The sequence below is a fragment of the Mobula birostris genome, chromosome 14 (genome assembly GCF_030028105.1).
Source record: "Mobula birostris isolate sMobBir1 chromosome 14, sMobBir1.hap1, whole genome shotgun sequence".
In the NCBI taxonomy this organism is placed as follows: domain Eukaryota; kingdom Metazoa; phylum Chordata; class Chondrichthyes; order Myliobatiformes; family Myliobatidae; genus Mobula; species Mobula birostris.
In genome coordinates this window covers 94,925,822-94,945,801 of record NC_092383.1, presented here as the reverse complement: position 1 = coordinate 94,945,801, position 19,980 = coordinate 94,925,822, and the positions used below count along the sequence as shown (strand labels likewise).

Genomic DNA, 19,980 nt, shown 5'->3' with positions numbered 1-19,980 from the left:
GTAATTTCATTGTTGTCACAATAATGCTCTAACTAACTCTCACAGGACCAAATGTACAGCAGTCACAATATTATCCAAATTGATGAGCTGGTAGAACAACAAGATCTGGAAATATAGCTCCGTAATTCATTGAAAGTCACAGAACAGGTACGTAGAGTTGTAAAGAAAGCTTTTGGCACATTGCCTTTCACAGATCAAAGTACTGAGTACAGGAGATGGGATGCTATGTTGAAGTTGTATAGATGTTGGTGAGGCCCAGTTTGGAGTACTGCGTGTAGTTTTGGTCACCTACATACAGTTATAATGTAAATAAGATTGAAGGAGTACAGAGAAAATTTTCAAGGATGTTGCTGAGTCTGGTGGATCTGGATGTAACAATTAAATAGATTAGGATTTTATACCCTAGAATGTAGAACACTGACAGGAGATTTGATATATATTACAAGGGGTACAGATTGGGTAAATGCAAGCAGGCTTTTTCTGCTGAAGCTGGGTGAGACTACAACCACAGGTCATGGGTTAAAGGTGAAAAGTGAGAAGTTTAAGGGGAACATGAGGGGAAACTTCCGTATTCAGAGGGTTGTGAGAGTGTGGAATGAGCTGCCAGCACAAGTGGAGCACGCGAGCTCCATTTCAATGTTTAAGAGAAGTTTGGACAGGTATATGGTTGGGAGGGGTATGAACTGAATTGGATTGACTTTATTTCTTACATCCTTCACATACATGAGGAGACTTTACATTACATCTCCATCTAAATGTGCAATGTGTAATCATAGTAATTTATAATAAATAGAACAGTCAATGTAATATAGAGTGTACTCAAATCAGTGAGAGTTCATCAGTCTGATGGCCTGGTGGAAGAAGCTGTCCTGGAGCCTGTTGGTCCTGGCTTTTATGCTGCGGTACCGCTTCCCAGATGGCAGCAGCTGGAATAGATTGTGGTTGGGATGACTTGGGTCCCCAATGATCCTACGGGCCCTCTTTACACACCTGTCCTTGTAAATGTCCTGAATCATGGGAAGTTCACAACTAGAGATGCGCTGGGCTGCCCGCACCACTCTCTGCAGAATCCTGCAATTAAGGGAGGTACAGTTCCCATACCAGGCAGTGATGCAACCAGTCAAGATGCTTTCAATTGTGCCCCTGTAGGAAGTTCTTTGGGGGTCCATACCAAACTCCCTCAACTGTCTGAGGTGAAAGAGGCACCATTGTGCCTTTTTCTCCACACAGCTGGTGTACACAAACCACGTGAGGTCCTCGGTGATGTGGATGCTGAAGAACTTGAAGCTGTTTACCCTCTCAACCCCAGATCCATTGATGTCAATAGGAGTTAGCCCGTCTCCATTCAATAGGTAATAGACAATAGGCAATAGGTGCAGGAGTAGGCCCTTCGGCCCTTCGAGCCAGCACCACCATTCACTGTGATCATGGCTGATCATCCACAATCAGTACCCCGTTCCTGCCTTCTCCCCATATCCCTTGACTCTGCTATCTTTAAGGGCTCTATCTAATTCTCTCTTGAAAGCATCCAGAGAATTGGCCTCCACTGCCTTCTGAGGCAGAGCATTCCACAGATCCACAACTCTCTGGGTGAAAAAAATTTTCCTCAACTCCGTTCTAAATAGCCTACACCTTATTCTTAAACTGTGGCCTCTGGTTCTGGACTCCCCCAGCATCAGGAACATGCTTCCTGCCTCTAGCGTGTCCAATCCCTTAATAATCTTATATGTTTCAATCAGATCCCCTCTCATCCTTCTAAATTCCAGTGTGTACAACACCAGTCGCTCCAATCTTTCAACATACGACAGTCCTGCCATCCCGGGAATTAACCTCGTGAACCTACACTGCACTCCCTCAATAGCTAGAATGTCCTTCCTCAAATTTGGAGACCAAAACTCTACACAATACTCCAGGTGTGGTCTCACCAGGGCCCAGTACAACGGCAGAAGGACCTCTTTGCTCCTATACTCAACTCCCCTTGTTAAGAAGGCCAACATGCCATTAGCTTTCTTCACTGCCTGCTGTACCTGCATGCTTACTTTCAGTGACTGATAAACAAAGACACCTAGATCTCATTGTACTTCCCCTTTTCCTAACTTAACCCCATTCAGATAGTAATCTGCCTTCCTATTCTTGCCACCAAAGTGGATAACCTCACACTTATCCACATTAAACTGTATCTGCCCACTCACCCAGCCTGTCCAAGTCACCCTACATTCTCATAACATCCTCCTCACATTTCACACTTCCACCCAGCTTTGTTTCATTTCCAAATTTGCTAATTTTACTTTTAATCCCTTCACCTAAATCATTAATGTATATTGTAAATAGCTGCGGTCCCAGCACCAAGCCTTGCGGTACCCCACTAGTCACTGCCTGCCATTCTGAAAGGGACCCGTTAATCACTACTCTGTTTCCTGTCTGCCAACCAATTTTCTATCCATGTCAGTACCCTAACCCCAATACCATGTGCTCTAATTTTGCCCACTAATCTCCTACGTGGGACTTTATCAAAGGCTTCCTGAAAGTCCAGGCACACTACATCCGCTGGCTCTCCCTTGTCCATTTTCCGAGTTACATCCTCAAAAAATTCCAGAAGATTAGTGAAGCATGATTTCCCCTTCGTAAATCCATGCTGACTCGAACCAATCCTGTTACTGCTATCCAGATGTGTCGCAATTTCATCTTTTATAATTGACTCCAGCATCTTCCCCACCACTGATGTCAAGCTAACCGGTCTATAATTCCCTGTTTTCTCTCTTCCTCCCTTCTTGAAGAGAGGGACAACATTAGCCACCCGCCGATCCACAGGAACTGATCCTGAATCTATAGAACATTGAAAAATGATCACCAATGCATCCACGATTTCTAGACCCACCTCCTTAAGTACCCTGGGATGCAGACCATCTGGCCCTGGGGATTTATCAGCCTTCAGTCCCATCAGTCTATCCAACACCATATTCTGCCTAATGCGAATTTCCTTCAGTTCCTCCGTTACCCTATGTCCTCTGGCCACTATTACATCTGGGAGATTGTTTGTGTCTTCCTTAGTGAAGGCAGATCCAAGGTACCTGTTCAACTCGTCTGCCATTTCCTTGTTCCCCATAATAAGTTCACCCGTTTCTGTCCTCAAGGGTTCAACTTTGGTCTTAACTAATTTTTTCCCTCTTCGCATACCTAAAGAAGCTTTTACTATCCCCCTTTATATTGCTGGTGGGGGGAAGGGGGATTGTTGCTCGCTGCCACTTACGTGCAGGAGGAAAAGGCGTTGGCGGGGGACTTTGGGGTTCTAACATTTAACTGTTGCTCTTCTTTGGGGTTACTCCACTGGTTTTGTACATGGTTGTGAAGAAAAAGCATTTCAGGATGCATATATCATACATTTCTCTGACATTAAATGTACCTTCGAAACTGTATTCTATCTGTCACTTCTTTGCCATTCTCCTGATCTGCCCAAGTCCTTCTGCAGCCTCCGGCTTCCTCAGTATTACCTGTCCTTCCACCCATCTTCATATTGTACATAAACTTGGCTTAGCCTCAGAGCCATCAATTCTGTCATCCAAAGACAAAAAGAGAAGTGACCCCGTGGAGCACCACCAGTCACTTGCGCCCATCAGAAAAAGCACACTTCATTCCCATTCTTTGCCTCTCGCCAGTCAGCCAATGCTCGATCCAGTCTGGCATCTTTTCTGTGACACCTTGGGCTCTTACCAGCAGCCTCATGTGTGGACCCTTGTCAAAGGCCTGCTGAACATCCAAGTACACAACATCCACCGATTCTCCTCTCTCTATCCCACTTGTTATTTCCTTATTACACCAGAAATATTTAAGAATTTCAGAGTTAATGGACACATCAGAAGAGAAATACAAAACTTTCATTTCATCCCCCAAATTCAACTGAATCGTATTCTATTTGAAAGTAAACATAAAAAAAACTTGACTCATTCCATGGATCAGATCTTTGCCTATTCACTTATTGACAGCTTTTTACAGCGGGAAACTACAAGTAGGAAAAAGAATAGACCGTCCAGTTGCTCATGTCTGCGTGCCCACTCTACTTCTAGCTGACAATTTGTCTACAGCACTTTCACTTCCATCTTGCAAAGGAACTGGGGTATGTGCATGTAAACCTGCAAGAGTGACAGGGGAGGAAATTTGCAAACTCCAACATGGTACAACATGGCGCGATCATTCCTTTACTTCCCTCATTCGAACCATACACAGTATAGCGTCAGGGTCATAGACACAAACAGGCCCTTCAGCCTATCTAGTTCATGGTGAACTAATCTTCTGTGTATTCCCACAGACCTGCACCTGAACCTTAGCCCTCTATACCCTGCCCATCCAAGTACTTGCCCAAACTTCTCTTAACTGTTGAAATCAAACCCACATCCACCACTTCTGCTGGCAGCTCGTTACAAATCCCCAACATCCTCTGAGGTAAAAAGTTTCACCTTTCACCCTTAACCTACGACCTCCAGTTCTGATCTCATAGAACAGTACAGCACAGGAACCGTCCCATCAGCTCAACGTTTTGCCAAACTAAATAAATGACCAACTAAACTAATCCCATCTGTCCATATCTCTCTATTTTCCTCACACTCATTTTCCTATCTAAACATCTCTTAAAAGTCCCGAATACATCTTCCTCTACCAACACCACAGACATCCACCACTCCACGTAAAAAAAATTGACCCGCACATCTCCTTTGAAATCACCGCTCTCGATTTAAATGCATGTCCTATTGTATCAGACATTTCATCCCTGGGGAAAAAGATACTGTAAGTCAACTCTATCTTTGCCTCTCATAATCTTATAAACCTTTATCAGCATGCACTGCTCTAAGAAAAACAACCAACATCTCTTTCTATCAGATGCTCTCTAATCCAAGTAGTATCCTGGTACAACTCCTGTGCACGCTCTCGCAAAGTGGAAAACCTCACCCAATCTTCAGTGGAAAAATCCTGCTTGCATTTACTGTATCTATAACCTATTGACAGTCCCATGGGAAGATTGCTTGGAAGAGGCCTTTGATAGGAAGCTCTCCAAGTACGCAGGACTGGTCAGCAACTGTCAGCAGGCTGGATGCAGAGTGAGGTGTCTCCCAGTGGAGGTTGGTTGTAGGGGATTCGTAGCCTGTTCCTTAGTTAGAGCCTTCAGCATTTTGGGCATCGAGGGAGAAAGGAAGAGGAGAGCCATCCGCAGCACCACCGATGCGGCAGAGAGGGCCTCAAGACGGCTGCGGCTCAAAAGAGGGGAGCCATGGAGTCATAAGTAGCTAGCCATCTGGATACAAGCTGGGGTCTGATCAGCCCCGGCTGGATCACCTGGAGGAGGTTGTATGATGTTGAAAGACCCGAAACACCCGATGATTCCAGGAACATCACTGAAGATGTGTCCAGAAGCATCAATAGATGTATGTACACAGCACATACCTCCATATCCCCTCATTCTCCTGCTCTCCAGTGTCCTAACCAATTCAAACTTTCCCTGTAACTCAAATCCTCTATGATCTGCTAAATGCTGAAGTTCCGGCTAGATCCCTGTGACATATCACTGCTTAAACCTTCATTACAGGTCCAAAACTTTGCTGTTTCTTTCTTCACAGATGCAAGTGTATTCTGGGTTTCCGGCATCTGTGTTTTCAACCTGCATTTTTGTGACATAAAAGCAATGATAGGTCTCATTTTGAAACATAACCTACATTCATTTTATTCTTAAATTTTAGAAGTTGAATTTTTAAAAGTTTGTAGGAGTGAAGAGCAGCAGGTAAACGGTCACCAAAACACAATTTTTTAAAATCATACTGCCTCTCAATTCAGATCCAGTTTTACCCACTATTATTGGAAGTGTTTACTCACGTGGTGTGCAGCTGGGTGGTGGGGGTGAAAAATTGCTGTCCTCTCCACATACAATGAGACCATCGCCTTCCATCTCATAACCTTCTTTACACCGGAAAATGACTTGATCCTGATATTTATAAGTAGATTTGTATGGCGATGTCACGATAACATTGTCAGGAAAATCCAGAAGTGGACATTTAACATCTGGTAAAATAAAGAACTTCTTGCTGTTAGGTATCCTAATGAATTCACAACACAAATAAAATAGTAAGAATAAAGTTTTAATTTTAAATTCAAAGCACTTAAAGGCACAAAAACACTTTGCTATACTAAAACAGATCACGAAGCAGCATCTTGTGCGGATGCAGACCGTTCAATCAGAATGCCCACTGTAACTTTGTGCTCTGCTGCTGGACCTCACTGAGAGTCCTCAGAGCTGCTGAGAGGAAATGCCACCCCTCCACATTCATGGACATGCTGCCCTTTCCCAAAAACCTAACCTGCTTCTATCCTGTTCAATCTTCACCGAAACTACTCAGTGCATTGCCCTGACAACTAGGTGCTTACCTTTCACCACTAATATAAGACCATATGATATAGGAGCAGAAATAGGTCGAGTCTGCTCCAGCATTCCTGGCTGATTTATTATCTCTCTCAACTCCATCCTCCTGCCTACTCCCCAAAACCTGTGATGCCTTTACTAATCAAGAACCCATCAATCTCTGATTTAAATATACTCAGTGAATTAGCCTCCACTGCTCTTTGTGGCAATGAATTGCACAAATTCACCACTCCATAAGGAACCTCCTCACCTCTGTTCTAAAGGGATGTCTTTCTATTGTATAGCTGTGCCCTCTGGTCCTATACTCACCCATTATTAGAAACATCCTCTCCATACCCACTCTACGCTTATAACCCTGATAAGTGTCACCCTTCCCACTGATGCCTGATACACAGGGTGTGTCAAGCATTTTCCAGTTTTATTTCAGATTCCTAGCAACTGCAGATTCTACTTCTGATGGGAAAGTGGAGTTACAAAATACACATGGACTAAGATGTTAACTGTCCTGTGCTATCACCAGTGGGATCATCAGTTGATCTGCCACCTGTCTTCAGGAGTTTCGGCCCGATTATGATCAAGACTCCCTCGAGGTGGTGGGCCAGCAGTGCTAAAGCACCACATCCCACTGGTAAACTTAAAAACTTGGCATCTGCCTCTATCAGAATTGTTGGTCACTTCCATCCAACAGATAGTCTACTCTACAGGTGGCTATGCAACTACTGAAGAGTTTGCAAGATATGTATACACGGTCTGACTATCTGCCCCTCTGGACATACTTGGTCCACACCCATGCTGATCCTTTCTCTGCTGCCTCAGCTACAGCCCTGCTGGTTGACTTGCTCTCTCTTCTAGTGAAGCCAAGGTCACACAGCCACTTCTGGAGAGTGAACGCAATAAACCCACGGCAGCCTACTTCGAATGGATAGCATGAGACCTTCCACCCTCTGTCTCTGCACTCTGATCTTAACTCTGCATACTTGGTTAACTTGAGCTCATGGGCTTCATCGATGTTGTCTTCCCAGGGGACTGTGAGTTCACCAATAACCGCTTCTCTACTGGTGTCAGACCATACGATTATATCTGGACGCAATGTTGTGAAAGCTATTTACTCCGGGAAACTGCCTTTCCCGTCCAAGTCAGCCTTAAACTAGTCAGAACTACATGAAACAGTACCACATCCAACCTGGGAGACAGATCTGACTCCAGGTGTGTGGGAAACCCTTCATAATAAGGGAACACTCGAGAGTGAAGCAACTTGTAATGACCAGCAAACCACCAGTGGAAAAACCCTCTTAGGGCGGGCAAATCTGGTCGCTTCACTCTTGAAGTAATGCCCAGTTCTGGTTGTCATACCATTAGAAAAACAGTGCACTTGGATTGCTGAAAATTTGAGCAGCTGGTCGAGCTGAAGAAAATTACCAGAAGTTGGAGAAATCAATGTTCATGCCATCAGGTTCAAGTTTACCTCAACAGACTATGAGGTGTTGTTGCTCCAACCTGAGAGTGGCCTCATTGTGGCAGAAGTGGCGACCACGGACTGACATCCCAGGATGGAAATTGGAATTAAAATGGTTGGCCACCAGGAAATTCTGCTTTTTGTGGATAGAGTAGAGGTGCTCGACAGAGCAGTCCCCCAATCCACGCCAGGTCTCACCAATTCAGAGGAGACCACGCCGGGAGCACCTGATATAGTAGGCAACCTCAATAGATTCACAAGTGAAGTGCTGCCTCAGCTGGAAACAAGTTTGGGGTCTGGATTGGGCAGGTGTAGCACTTGGGCTGCTGGCAGGAGTAAGAGTGAGGAGGGAAATTAGTGGGGAGGGATAAATGGTCAAAGGAGTGACAGAGTGAACAATCCCTGTAGAGAGCAGCACATTGTCTTTATTGTTTTAGCATTTGATTCACTTGCATACTGCCCAACCAAAGCCCTTCCCCGTCACCCCAATGCTTTCATTTGAAGCCCACTTACCTCTAGTTTTCCCATTCTGATGAAGCAATCAACTGAAATTTCTCAGATGCCATCCAAGTAGCTGGCTTTTGTGGTTTTTTTTAAAAAATAAAATACTTTTAATATTGGAGATCTACAGAGTGTTCTTTGTTCCTCTCCACAGATGCTCCCATCACCTGCTGAGTTCCAGCACTATTTTGAGTGCCTTACTCTGGATTTCCAGCATCTGCACAATCTCTCATGTTTAGATTGTTCTCTGTTTCACTCTGACAGATCTCCAATATTAACAGTAGCTTGGAGAAAGAGTTGTTTTATGGGATTCAGTTTAAACAAGCCAGAAGGACATAGAGCTAGAAAACTGACTCGATACACAGAATCGGAAAATCATCATATAATTCCATCAAGGAAGCAGAACTGACTGCACGCAGAAATACAAAATTAAAACACTAAATATGTTTAAAATGGTAATTAAAACAGGTTTCAGTTTTAGTTCAGTACCTTTGCACTTTGGAAAGGGATGATTCCACCTTCCATCACTTTTACAGGTAAGCTTACGTTCACCGATCAATGAGTAGTCGCCAAGGCATGAAACTGTGGCCACCATTCCGTATTCCCATGAATCTGCCGAAGGGCTTGATATTCTTCCATTCTCAATGGTCGGAATGTCAGAACATTTAACAACTGGCAACAGATACACTTTAGTTAATGCCCAGAGCAGACCATCACAACACACCTTTAACTTCATGGTTAAAAATCAAACCGGGTCAGTAAAAGTTCAACAGCACTCTATTGCAATGTAGCGCTTCAGAATACAGGCTAATCTCATCCTCCCCAATGCACATTCAAAACCCCATGACCACGTATCCACCCTTCACAATCTTGGCACCCACTGTAAACTTAGACCAACTGATCCCCAGGGGTACAGACACATACACAGCAGCACAGTGGTCAATATAATACATTACAACGTCATCAATCGGGATTCAATTCTGTCGCTGTCAGTAAAGAGTTTGTTACGTTGTCCCTGTGACTGAGTGGGTTTCCTTCAGGACCTCCAGTCTCTTTCCACAGTCCAAAGATGTCTGTATTCTGTCAGTGACAAACAGAAGAGATTCTGCTGATACTGGAAATTTAGAGTGACACACAGGAAATTCTGGAGGAGGTCAGCAGGTCAGGCAGCATCCATGTAGAAGATTAAACAGTTTACATTTCGGGCTGAGACCCTTCATCAGGATTAGGTACAGGCGTCTTCATCCTCTCCAATACACAGTCAGACCCTTATGACCAAGTGTATCTACCTCTCACAAACTTGGCATTCACCATGACCTTAGACCAACTGACCATGAGGATGTTGCTGAGATTGGAGAACTTTATTTATGGGGTAAGATTGGACAGGCTGAGCTTTTTCCCCTGGAGTTAAGAAAGCTGAAAGGGTGACGCAATAGATGTGTCTAAGATTATAGGAGGCATAGATAGGCTGGATAGTCAGCTCTTTTTCCCATTGTAGTGGTGTGAAAACTCTGAGGGCACAGGCTTAAGGTGAGAGGAAGGAGATCCGTCAGGGAGTTTTGATGTTTATGCAGAGAATGGCTTATATTTGGAACTCAGAGCACGGCAGTGCAATCACTGCAGTCACTACCTTTAAGAGCTATTTTGACAAGATAGAAACATGCAAGACATAGGTAATAAATTATTGGAATTCATTGCTACAGACAGCTGTGGAGACCAAGTCAGTGGGTATATTTAAAACTGAGGTTGATAGTTTCTTGATTAGTCATGCGGTCAAAGGTTATGGGCAGAAGGCAGGAGAATGTGGCTGAGGGGGATAATAAACCAGCCATGATGGAATGGTGGAGCAGACTTGATGGGCCAAATGGCTAAATTCAGCTCCCATCTGTAATTCAGCTAATGCAGGCCAATGGGATTCACGTACATGGTCAAACTTGCCAGCATGGACAAGCTGGGCTGAATAGTGCAGTTCTGTGCTGTTCTAATTTATTACTCTTAGAAAGAAATCCAAGGCCTATCTCTTCATTTGATATACAGCAGAATTATGAAGCAATTATTTCCAAATAGTTCAGGCTTTAATACGATTAGGGCATTTTCAATGATCAGAAGAATTCAATGAAAAATTTGAACCATCTCTTTGTACTTCTTCCTATTTGTGGCATAACATGTCTGTCCTTGCTCTTACACTTTCCCAGAGGCCTCAACACCTCTCCTTTCTGCTCGCACAACCAGTGGCCTGCAGATATCACGAGCCATTCTCCCATCCCCTCCCTCCTTCACCTGCCACCCTCCAGGGAAACAACATTCGCAAACGACATTGTCCACATTGGGTCCTGTAGAACAGCCAGCACCATTACAGAAAGCTCCTTCCCAATCCCACTCAAACACCAGAGGGCAATGAAAGGCCAGAAAGAACACCGCATGCTTCTAAACCGGAGAGCAAAAGGTACTCTGAAGGGGAATAATAACAGAATAGGAAGCGAGAAATAAAGGCGCCCAGTAAAAGAACATCAGTCACAGCTAGATGGCTAATGGCCTCAGATTGTTGACCAGTACTGAGGGTATGATACTGTAGTTTCAGCCCATCACCTCCACCACCATTAGATTTCTGAATGGACAATGAACCCATGTACACAACATCATTTTATTTCATTTTATACTACTTACTTAATGTAATTATATTTATACATACATATATATATATATATATACACACACATACACACACACACACACACACAAGGTACTGGAGGAACTCACTCAGCAGGCCAGGCAGCATCCATGGAAAAAAATACAGTTGACATTTCAGGCTGAAACCCTTCGGCAGACTACGCCACTGATATTAAACTCGTTTCTGAATCTCTGCTCACCTTCACATGTAGGTACCTGGCCACCCCATCCAGCAGCTTCACACAACCGGTAATCTCTACCCACCAGAGTATATCTAAAGAGGCAACAAAATTTTTAAAAATCATCTCAGAGAAGCTTGAAGTTAGAGCAATGTTATCAGGAAGAGAATTAGTAATTATATTCCATTAATTTGAAATTATAACATGACTTTAAAAGAAAAGAGGAAGATGTGTAGCTACATTGCCAGATGGTAAAATATTAAGTAAGTGATCTGTAACACAACCATCCAAGATCAGTGACAATATTTCTCCTATTGTGGGAAAAATATTGGCATGAATTAAATGCTGACTTTTCATTTCTATTTTAAGAGACCACGTGATGGAACAAATTCAGATTAACACAGAACATGCTGGAGCAACTTAGCAGGTCAGCTGGCATCTGAGCAGATACAAACCCTTTATTAAATCTATTAAAAAATCTCAGCCCAAAACGTCAACTGTTTATCCTTCAGATATTGCCTGACCTGCTGAGTTCCTCCTGCATTTTGTGTGTGTCGCTCAAGAATTTCAGCGCCTGCAGAATCTCGTGATCCTCATTCAGCTTAACTATGAAGGGACTAATGTCCCTAAGCAGATGTAAAATTTGTTTGAATCAGACAACCGACTTCCCAATGGTAATAAATCCATGACACTTACAGGAGCCGAGTGGCCAAGTTGGACAAATGTCACAAAGTGCAAATGGAGACACTCACACTGAGGTGCTCAACAGCAGCAAAACAGGGGATGTCATTTATTTATTACTTTTATTTAGGAACACAGCACGGTAATGAGCCCTGAGGTGCTCAACAGCAGCAAAACAGGGGATGTCATTTATTTATTAATTTTATTTAGGAACAGCCCTGGCCACTCAGTTACAGCCATCTGTCCAATCAACCTACTAACCCGTACATCTTTGGAACATGGGAGGAAATCGGAGCACCCGGAGGAAATCCATGCAGTCCTGGGGAGAATGTTCAAACTCCTTACACACAGCAGTGAGAATTGAACTCAGGTTACCGATGTTTTAAAGTAATATGCCAACCACAATTTCCCAATTATTGGATATTAGCAACTCTGGGAAGGTCAGTGTTTATTGCTTTTTTCCATTGCCTGTGAGAGAGTGATGGAGTTGTCATCCTGCAGGTGAAGTTGTTCAACAGCAGTATGAGATGGGGAGATAGGCACGGAGCAGTAAAGCTGATCAACAACTCCCCTATCGAGACCACCCCGCCACACCTCCAAACACCACTGCTTTATCATTTCCTGTCTGTCAACTGATGTGCAGACACTGCTGTACCATTACTCTACGGACACACAATCTATGCATAGAAACTATCTTATGTATTTATATTTGTTGTAATTTTGTATGGGGTTCATTATCTTAATGTAGGTTTTTATTTGGTGCTGCATCAGATCTGGAGGAACAATTATTTCATTCTCCTTTACACTCGTGTACTGGAAATGACATTAAATAATCTTGAATCTTGAATGCAGGCTCTTGGCATGACTGTCTCATGCTGGTCAAGGTGCCCATCTAAGCTCATCCCAGATCCCTGTGTTTGGCCCATATCCCTCTAAACCAGGAGTTCCCAACCCTTAGTATGCCACGGACCCCTACCATGAACCAAGGGGTCCATGGACCCGAGACTGGCAGCCTCTGCTCTATCATGTAGCTGTCCAAGTACTCCTGTTAATGTACCACCCTTACCCACTCCTTTCCAACAGCTAATCCCATATGCTGTCCAGCTTCTCGGTTTTGCCACCACCTCCTGTTCTGATGCTGATAAGGAACACTATTGCAATAATGTGTAAACTGAAATATTAACTCAACTCTTTTCTTTCAATCAAGTACGTGAATACTCACCCTTCAGCACAATAAAATGTAATCTTACTTCCAAAAGTATTGCCACCCTCGAAATAGCCATTCATAATTTCCCCCGGACTTCCACAGCTATTTGCTGAACAAAAAAAGGGAGAAAAGCCAGGATGTTACAAAGTGTTGATATGACTTTACAATACAATTCAATGAAATGTAAGAGAAACACGAAACTAATGCACACTTTTTCCAGATCGTTCTAAATATTATTTAATTTCAAAGTTCGAGGTGAGCAAGGCAATTTATTCAACACATTAAACTCCTCAGGAAATTACAGTGGCATTTTACCCTTCATTAAATTAATCTTGACATTATTGTTCATAAAATGAGCTCTTCCAAAATTTCAATTTGCTTTTTCTCACTGAGAATTGAAGCTCAGAGTAGCAGGTTTTCACTCTTGTGTCTAAAAGGCAGAGGAGCACACTTAAGAACTAGGTTTGTGTCAGGAAGCGTCTGACTCCCTTGAACCACACACCAGCTAACTTACTTCAGTCCTGAAGAGGATGGGGACTGAGAAAAGACACAGATTGCAAAATGAGAAACGTTATTGAGTGAGAAAGGATTAGTTATTGAGTACTTACGTGTACAGGTGGCTTGTAATGGCTCCCAAACACCTTCATTACAAGTAATATATCTGGGAATGAATTGACGAAAAGTGTAACCAGGGTTACATACGTAAAAGACCTTGGATCCACTTGCAAATGTATCCTGCTGACGATACCTCTGTTCTAGTAAGCCATTTTCCAACCTTGGCGGCTGGTTACATTCCCCTTAAAAAAGAAAGAATTGCCCTTTTTAATTTGTAACAACCAACACAAGAGATGCGTGCCAGAAAAAGACTCTAAGTTATTTTCCTTGAACCTAGTTCAATGACTCTTGGCAATTTTTTTTATAGTTTGTCGATGCCAAATACTGAAATGTATGATACTGGAAACAAAGTCAAATTAAACATGAATACAAATACAGAAACAAATAGCAATGTTTTCTCTGCAAACTCAACAGTTGACACCGTTATTTGGATTGAAGTCTATCACTGACTCTAAAGGAAAGACCACCTCTCCTGCAAACAGTGTCGCTACACTAGCTGAGGAGCTAAACAACTTCTTTACTCAGTTTGACAGGGACAACAACAGGGATCAAGGCCTTGGCACACGCAGAGCACCTGGACCAAATGGCAGCTCCAGAAGGACTATTCCTACTGAAATCTGTAACACCTTCCTGTCTCTTGCTGTGGTGCCTGCATGCTTCAAAACATCAACCATTATACCAGTCAGAAGTAACTGACTACAGACTGGTTATGCCTCACATTAAGAACACCATCCCTGTTTACTCTGGACCAGCACCAGTTTGTCTAGAAAGCAAACAAATCAACAGCAGGCTCCATCACTCTCCACACTGCACTGGAACACCTGGAGCATTAGGACACCTACACAAGAATACTTTTTTATCAACAACAATTCTGCCCTTAACACCACACTCCCCCAACAAGTTGACCGTAGACTACACATCAGTATAGTAGGGAAAGCTCAGTAATGCCTGTACTATTTTCAGAGTTTAAAGAAAGCAAATCTGCTCCAGGAGCTGCTGGTAAACCTTTAACGATGTGTAATTAAGAGTATACTGACCTACTGTATATGCAGGTCTGTAATATCTGTAACTCTGAAGTCTTTATGGATTTATAACTTTTGTAAAGTGTAATGTGACAAAATGGAACCTGTGTGATCCCAGAGTGCTTTGCTGGTTTGGATGGAGGCTTACAAGAAATGTGTGTAGTTTATAGTGTGGGGTGTTTATGGTAGGGAATGTTCTGACAATAGAGTAAAACAGGACACAGCTCTCATGGGAGGGGGTGGGGGAAGAAGCCTCAAATGACAAATGGACTGATTAAAGACATATGCGTCAGATGCAGATAAGAAAGGAATACTACTTTGGGATGGAACAACCTCAAATACATGAAGTTGATGAATCACTGGACTTTATAAATGTATAAAAGTGATTTGCTTTGAGCTGCAAGATTGAAGCTACCTTCTAATGACTTGAAGTATGGAGGTAGACTTTCCCTTGCAAATCCACTCTAAGTTTGTAGTTTGCTACTATATATTAGAAGATGTAGCTGAACAGTACATGACATATGGTATACTAGCTACAACAAGATCGACCAAAAAGCCCTTCAATGAGTGATCAGGACTGCACAGAACATTACTGGGTCACAACTACCTGATTTGGAAACCATCTACAACTTACGACGGGTTTGCAAAATCATGATCAACTCATCCCACCCCAGTAATAACCTGTTCAACCTCCTACCATATGGCCGGAGATACGGAAACATCTCTGCATGGACATACAGACTGAAAAACAGCTTTTCCCCCAGGGCTCTGGTGCAACTGAACAATGACCCCCCCCCTCCAATAACACCCAGCCTTTATCCCTTAGGCACTATGGATAATCTCAAAGTGCAATACATGGCCATAATTCCTGAAGCAATTTTATACATAATCATTGCATTTTATAACATGGGCACGAGCAACACTTGAATGGGACGGCCACCGTTTCTTTTAATTTTAGAGTGGTTTGCTTTTATTTCAGTTGTAACTTAGATGTTATTTCAAAGTCAAGACATTATTTTAAATGTAGTCATTGTGTTTTCAGTAATTGAACAGCCAATATGCTGTTTTACAGTGAATGGAGCAGCACTGCAATCTCGTCATCCTCAGCAACGACAATAAAACTCAAATTAACTCTACAGGACCAAAAGCTACAGCAGTCATAGGGGACACCTTGGCCATGACAACAAATACACTCAAGAACTTCTATAGTTGTACCGTGGAGAGCATCTGACAGGCTGCATCACTGTCCGGCATGGGGGGTGGGGGGCTACTGCACAGGACCGAAAGAATCTGCAGAGGGTTATAAATCTAGTCAGCTCCATCTTGGGTACCAGCCTACAAAGTATCCAAGACATCTTCAAAGAGCAGTGTCTCAGAAAGGCAGCATCCATTATTAAGGGCCTCCAGAACCCAGGGCATGCCCTTTTTTCACTGTTACCATCAGATAGAAGGTACAGAAGCCTAAAGGCACATACTTAGCGATTCAGGAACAGCTTCTTCCCCTCTGCCATCCAATTCCTAAATGGACATTGAACCCTTGGACACTATCTCACTTATTTAATATACAGTATTTGTTTCTTGCAAGTTTTTAAAATCTATTCAATATATGTATACTGTAATTGATTTACTTATTTATTATGTTTTAATTAATTTATTATTATTTCTCTTCTGCAGTATGTATTGCATTGAACTGCTGCTGCTAAGTTAACAAATTTCACGTCACATGCCGGTGATAATAAATCCGATTCTGATGCGGCGAGTTAGAATGCTGTCCAGGGCACATCTATAGAAATTTGTCTTTGAATACCAAATCTCCTCAACCTCCTAATGAAATATAGCCACTGTCATACTTTCATTGGAACTGCTTCAATATGTTGGGTCTAGGGTAGAGCCTCAAGAGATACTGACACCCAGAAACTTGAAATTGCTCACTCTCTCCACTTCTGATCCCTCTATGAAGACTGATGTGTGTTCCCTCATCTTACTCTTTCTGAGGTCCAAAATCAGTTCTTCATCTTGCTGATATTGAGTGCAAGCCAGCATATGGCACACTTGTGTTAATCAGACAGGGGACTGACTACCAGGGAAGGCATGTCATGTTACAGTTGCCCAACTCCACACCTGGAATGTTGAATGCAGATCTGGACACAGTTGCATTATGTGGATGTGATTATGTGAGAGAGAGTGAAGAAAAGATTCAGGAGGATGTTGCCAAGTCCCGAACAGATGTCTGGAAAATTTCCCTTAACCTGATGTAGCATCTCAATCTGAAACATCCACCAGACCCGTTGCTCCACCAATACAGCCTCACCGACTGAGTTCTTCTAGCAGTTTGAAATTGGTTCATAAATGATACTTTTGTCATCAGCAGCAAAATAATAATAACAGATGAAAGGGATCCAGTAAATATCGAAACCAGATTGAGTCAGTCACCACATCCGCTGGGAAACAGATGTGAGAAAGTAACACCACAAAACTTGGGCTCAGCTCAGTGAAGCTAAGAAACATCATGACATGGCTGAGCGACTCTCTGTCACCGTACACAACACAGGAACTGTGCTACCGTCAGACAGATCGTTCCGAACTGACTGCTAATGCTCCACTGCTGCCATGTAGCAGCGAGCTCAACACGCAACCTGTCCCTATTCCACTCCCTAACCGCAAACACCTGGGCCCGAACACCTACTGGCACCCAGAACCTGCTCCCCCCACACCCTCCCGGCCTGCTCCTACCCCCACTCCTCTCCCAGAACCCGCACCCCCCATCCCTCTCCCAGAACCCGCTCCCCCCACCTCCCTCCCAGAACCCGCTCCCCTCCCACCCCTCTCCCAGAACCCGCTCCCTGCACCCCTCACCCAGAACCCGCTCCCCCCCACCTCTCTCCCAGAACCCCCCCACCCCTCTCCCAGAACCCGCTCCCCCCCCACCCCTCTCCCAGAACCCGCTCCCCCCACCTCCCTCCCAGAACCCGCTCCCCCCACCTCCCTCCCAGAACCCGCTCCCCCCACCTCCCTCCCAGAACCCCACTCCCCCCCACCTCTCCCAAAACCCCTCCACCCCTCTCCCAGAACCCGCTCCCCCCCACCCCTCTCCCAGAACCCCCCACCCCTCTCCCAGAACCCCGCTCCCCCACCCCCTCCCTCCCAGAACCCGCTCCCCCCACCTCCCTCCCAGAACCCGCTCCCCCCACCTCCCTCCCAGAACCCGCTCCCCCCCACCCCTCTCCCAGAACCCGCTCCCCCCCACCTCTCCCAGAACCCCCCCACCCCTCTCCCAGAACCCGCTCCCCCACCCCCTCCCAGAACCCGCTCCCCCCACCCCTCTCCCAGAACCCGCTCCCCCCCCACCTCCCTCCCAGAACCCGCTCCCCACCTCCCTCCCAGAACCCGCTCCCCCCACCCATCTCCCAGAACCCGCTCCCCCCACCCCCTCCCAGAACCCGCTCCCCCCACCCCTCTCCCAGAACCCGCTCCCCCCCACCCCTCTCCCAGAACCCGCTCCCCCCACCCCTCTCCCAGAACCCGCTCCCCCCACCTCCCTCCCAGAACCCGCTCCCCCCCACCCCTCTCCCAGAACCCGCTCCCCCCACCTCCCTCCCAGAACCCACTCCCCCCCACCCCTCTCCCAGAACCCGCTCCCCCCTGAACCCGCTCCCCCCACCTCCCTCCCAGAACCCGCTCCCTCCCAGAACCCGCTCCCCCCACCTCTCCCAGAACCCGCTCCCCCCACCCCTCTCCCAGAACCCGCTCCCTCCCAGAACCCGCTCCCCCCCACCTCCCTCCCAGAACCCGCTCCCCCCCACCTCTCCCAGAACCCGCTCCCCCCCACCTCCCTCCCAGAACCCGCTCCCCCCATCTCCCTCCCAGAACCCGCTCCCCCCCACCTCTCCCAGAACCCGCTCCCCCCCACCTCCCTCCCAGAACCCGCTCCCCCCCACCTCCCTCCAGAACCCGCTCCCCCCACCCCTCTCCCAGAACCCGCTCCCCCACCCCTCACCCAGAACCCGCTCCCCCCCACCTCCCTCCCAGAACCCGCTCCCCCCCACCTCCCTCCCAGAACCCGCTCCCCCCACCTCCCTCCCAGAACCCGCTCCCCCCACCCCTCTCCCAGAACCCGCTCCCCCCCACCTCCCTCCCAGAACCCGCTCCCCCCCACCCCTCTCCCAGAACCCGCTCCCCCCACCCCTCTCCCAGAACCCGCTCCCCCCCACCTCCCTCCCAGAACCCGCTCCCCCCACCTCCCTCCCAGAACCCGCTCCCCCCACCCCTCTCCCAGAACCCGCTCCCCCACCCCTCTCCCAGAACCCCGCTCCCCCCACCCCTCTCCCAGAACCCGCTCCCCCCACCTCTCCCAGAACCCGCTCCCCCCACCTCCCTCCCAGAACCCGCTCCCCCCCACCTCCCTCCCAGAACCCGCTCCCCCCACCTCCCTCCCAGAACCCGCTCCCCCCCACCCCTCTCCCAGAACCCGCTCCCCCCACCTCCCTCCCAGAACCCACTCCCCCCACCCCTCTCCCAGAACCCGCTCCCCCCCGAACCCGCTCCCCCCCACCTCCCTCCCAGAACCCGCTCCCCCCACCTCCCTCCCAGAACCCGCTCCCCCCCACCTCCCTCCCAGAACCCACTCCCCCCCCACCCCTCTCCCAGAACCCGCTCCCCCCCGAACCCGCTCCCCCCCCACCTCCCTCCCAGAACCCGCTCCCCCCCACCTCCCTCCCAGAACCCGCTCCCCCACACCCCTCTCCCGCGCGCTCCCGCTGCCCTCGGAGGTGTTTGCCGCGCGCGCACCATGAAAGGGCGCCGCAGGACGGATTTCGGCACCCGCCGTCCGCGGCTGCTGCTCAGTCCGCCGCGTTTCTGTCCCGTTGGCGGTTCGGTAATTCTCAAATCGTGTTTATTTCACTCTCCGCGAATGTTAGCTCTACACTGATCTACTCCTGACTCAGGACTCAGCAGCGGCGGTTCCGGGGCCATCTCGCCTCAGATTCTTCGCCCGATTCCCAGCCCAAGACGCGCGCGCACCTCGGAGGGAATGTTGTCGCCCGTTTCCCCGGCCACGGCCCGCTCGCGCTCACCTGCCCCCGCGGCCCTCGCCGCCATCGCCCACAGCAGAGCGAATAGTTGCACAGCCGCCATCGTCACTGCCGGAAATGGCTGCGTCTGTGACGAGAAGAGAAAGTCCGCTGAGGCAGCCTGGACGCCCAAATGACACACACGAGGTGCTGGAGGACTCAGAGCTCTGC

The 19,980-nt window shown here is 46.7% G+C and overlaps 1 protein-coding gene across 3 annotated transcripts in view; it reads right to left on the bottom strand.

Moving 5' to 3' along the window:
• Positions 1 to 19,974, bottom strand: part of LOC140210129 (complement component receptor 1-like protein) — a 62,023-nt gene extending 42,049 nt beyond the window's left edge. For all 3 annotated transcript variants that reach the window (XM_072278991.1, XM_072278990.1, XM_072278992.1), the window contains exons 1-6: positions 19,813 to 19,974; positions 13,709 to 13,897; positions 13,116 to 13,209; positions 11,234 to 11,307; positions 8,853 to 9,035; positions 5,863 to 6,048 (exon numbers count right to left, since the gene is read on the bottom strand). In XM_072278991.1, coding sequence (XP_072135092.1) covers positions 5,863 to 6,048; positions 8,853 to 9,035; positions 11,234 to 11,307; positions 13,116 to 13,209; positions 13,709 to 13,897; positions 19,813 to 19,873 — 787 coding nt within the window. In that variant the 5' untranslated portion in view covers positions 19,874 to 19,974. The remainder of the gene's footprint in view (positions 1 to 5,862; positions 6,049 to 8,852; positions 9,036 to 11,233; positions 11,308 to 13,115; positions 13,210 to 13,708; positions 13,898 to 19,812) is intronic.
• Between the last annotated feature and the right edge of the window lie 6 nt (positions 19,975 to 19,980).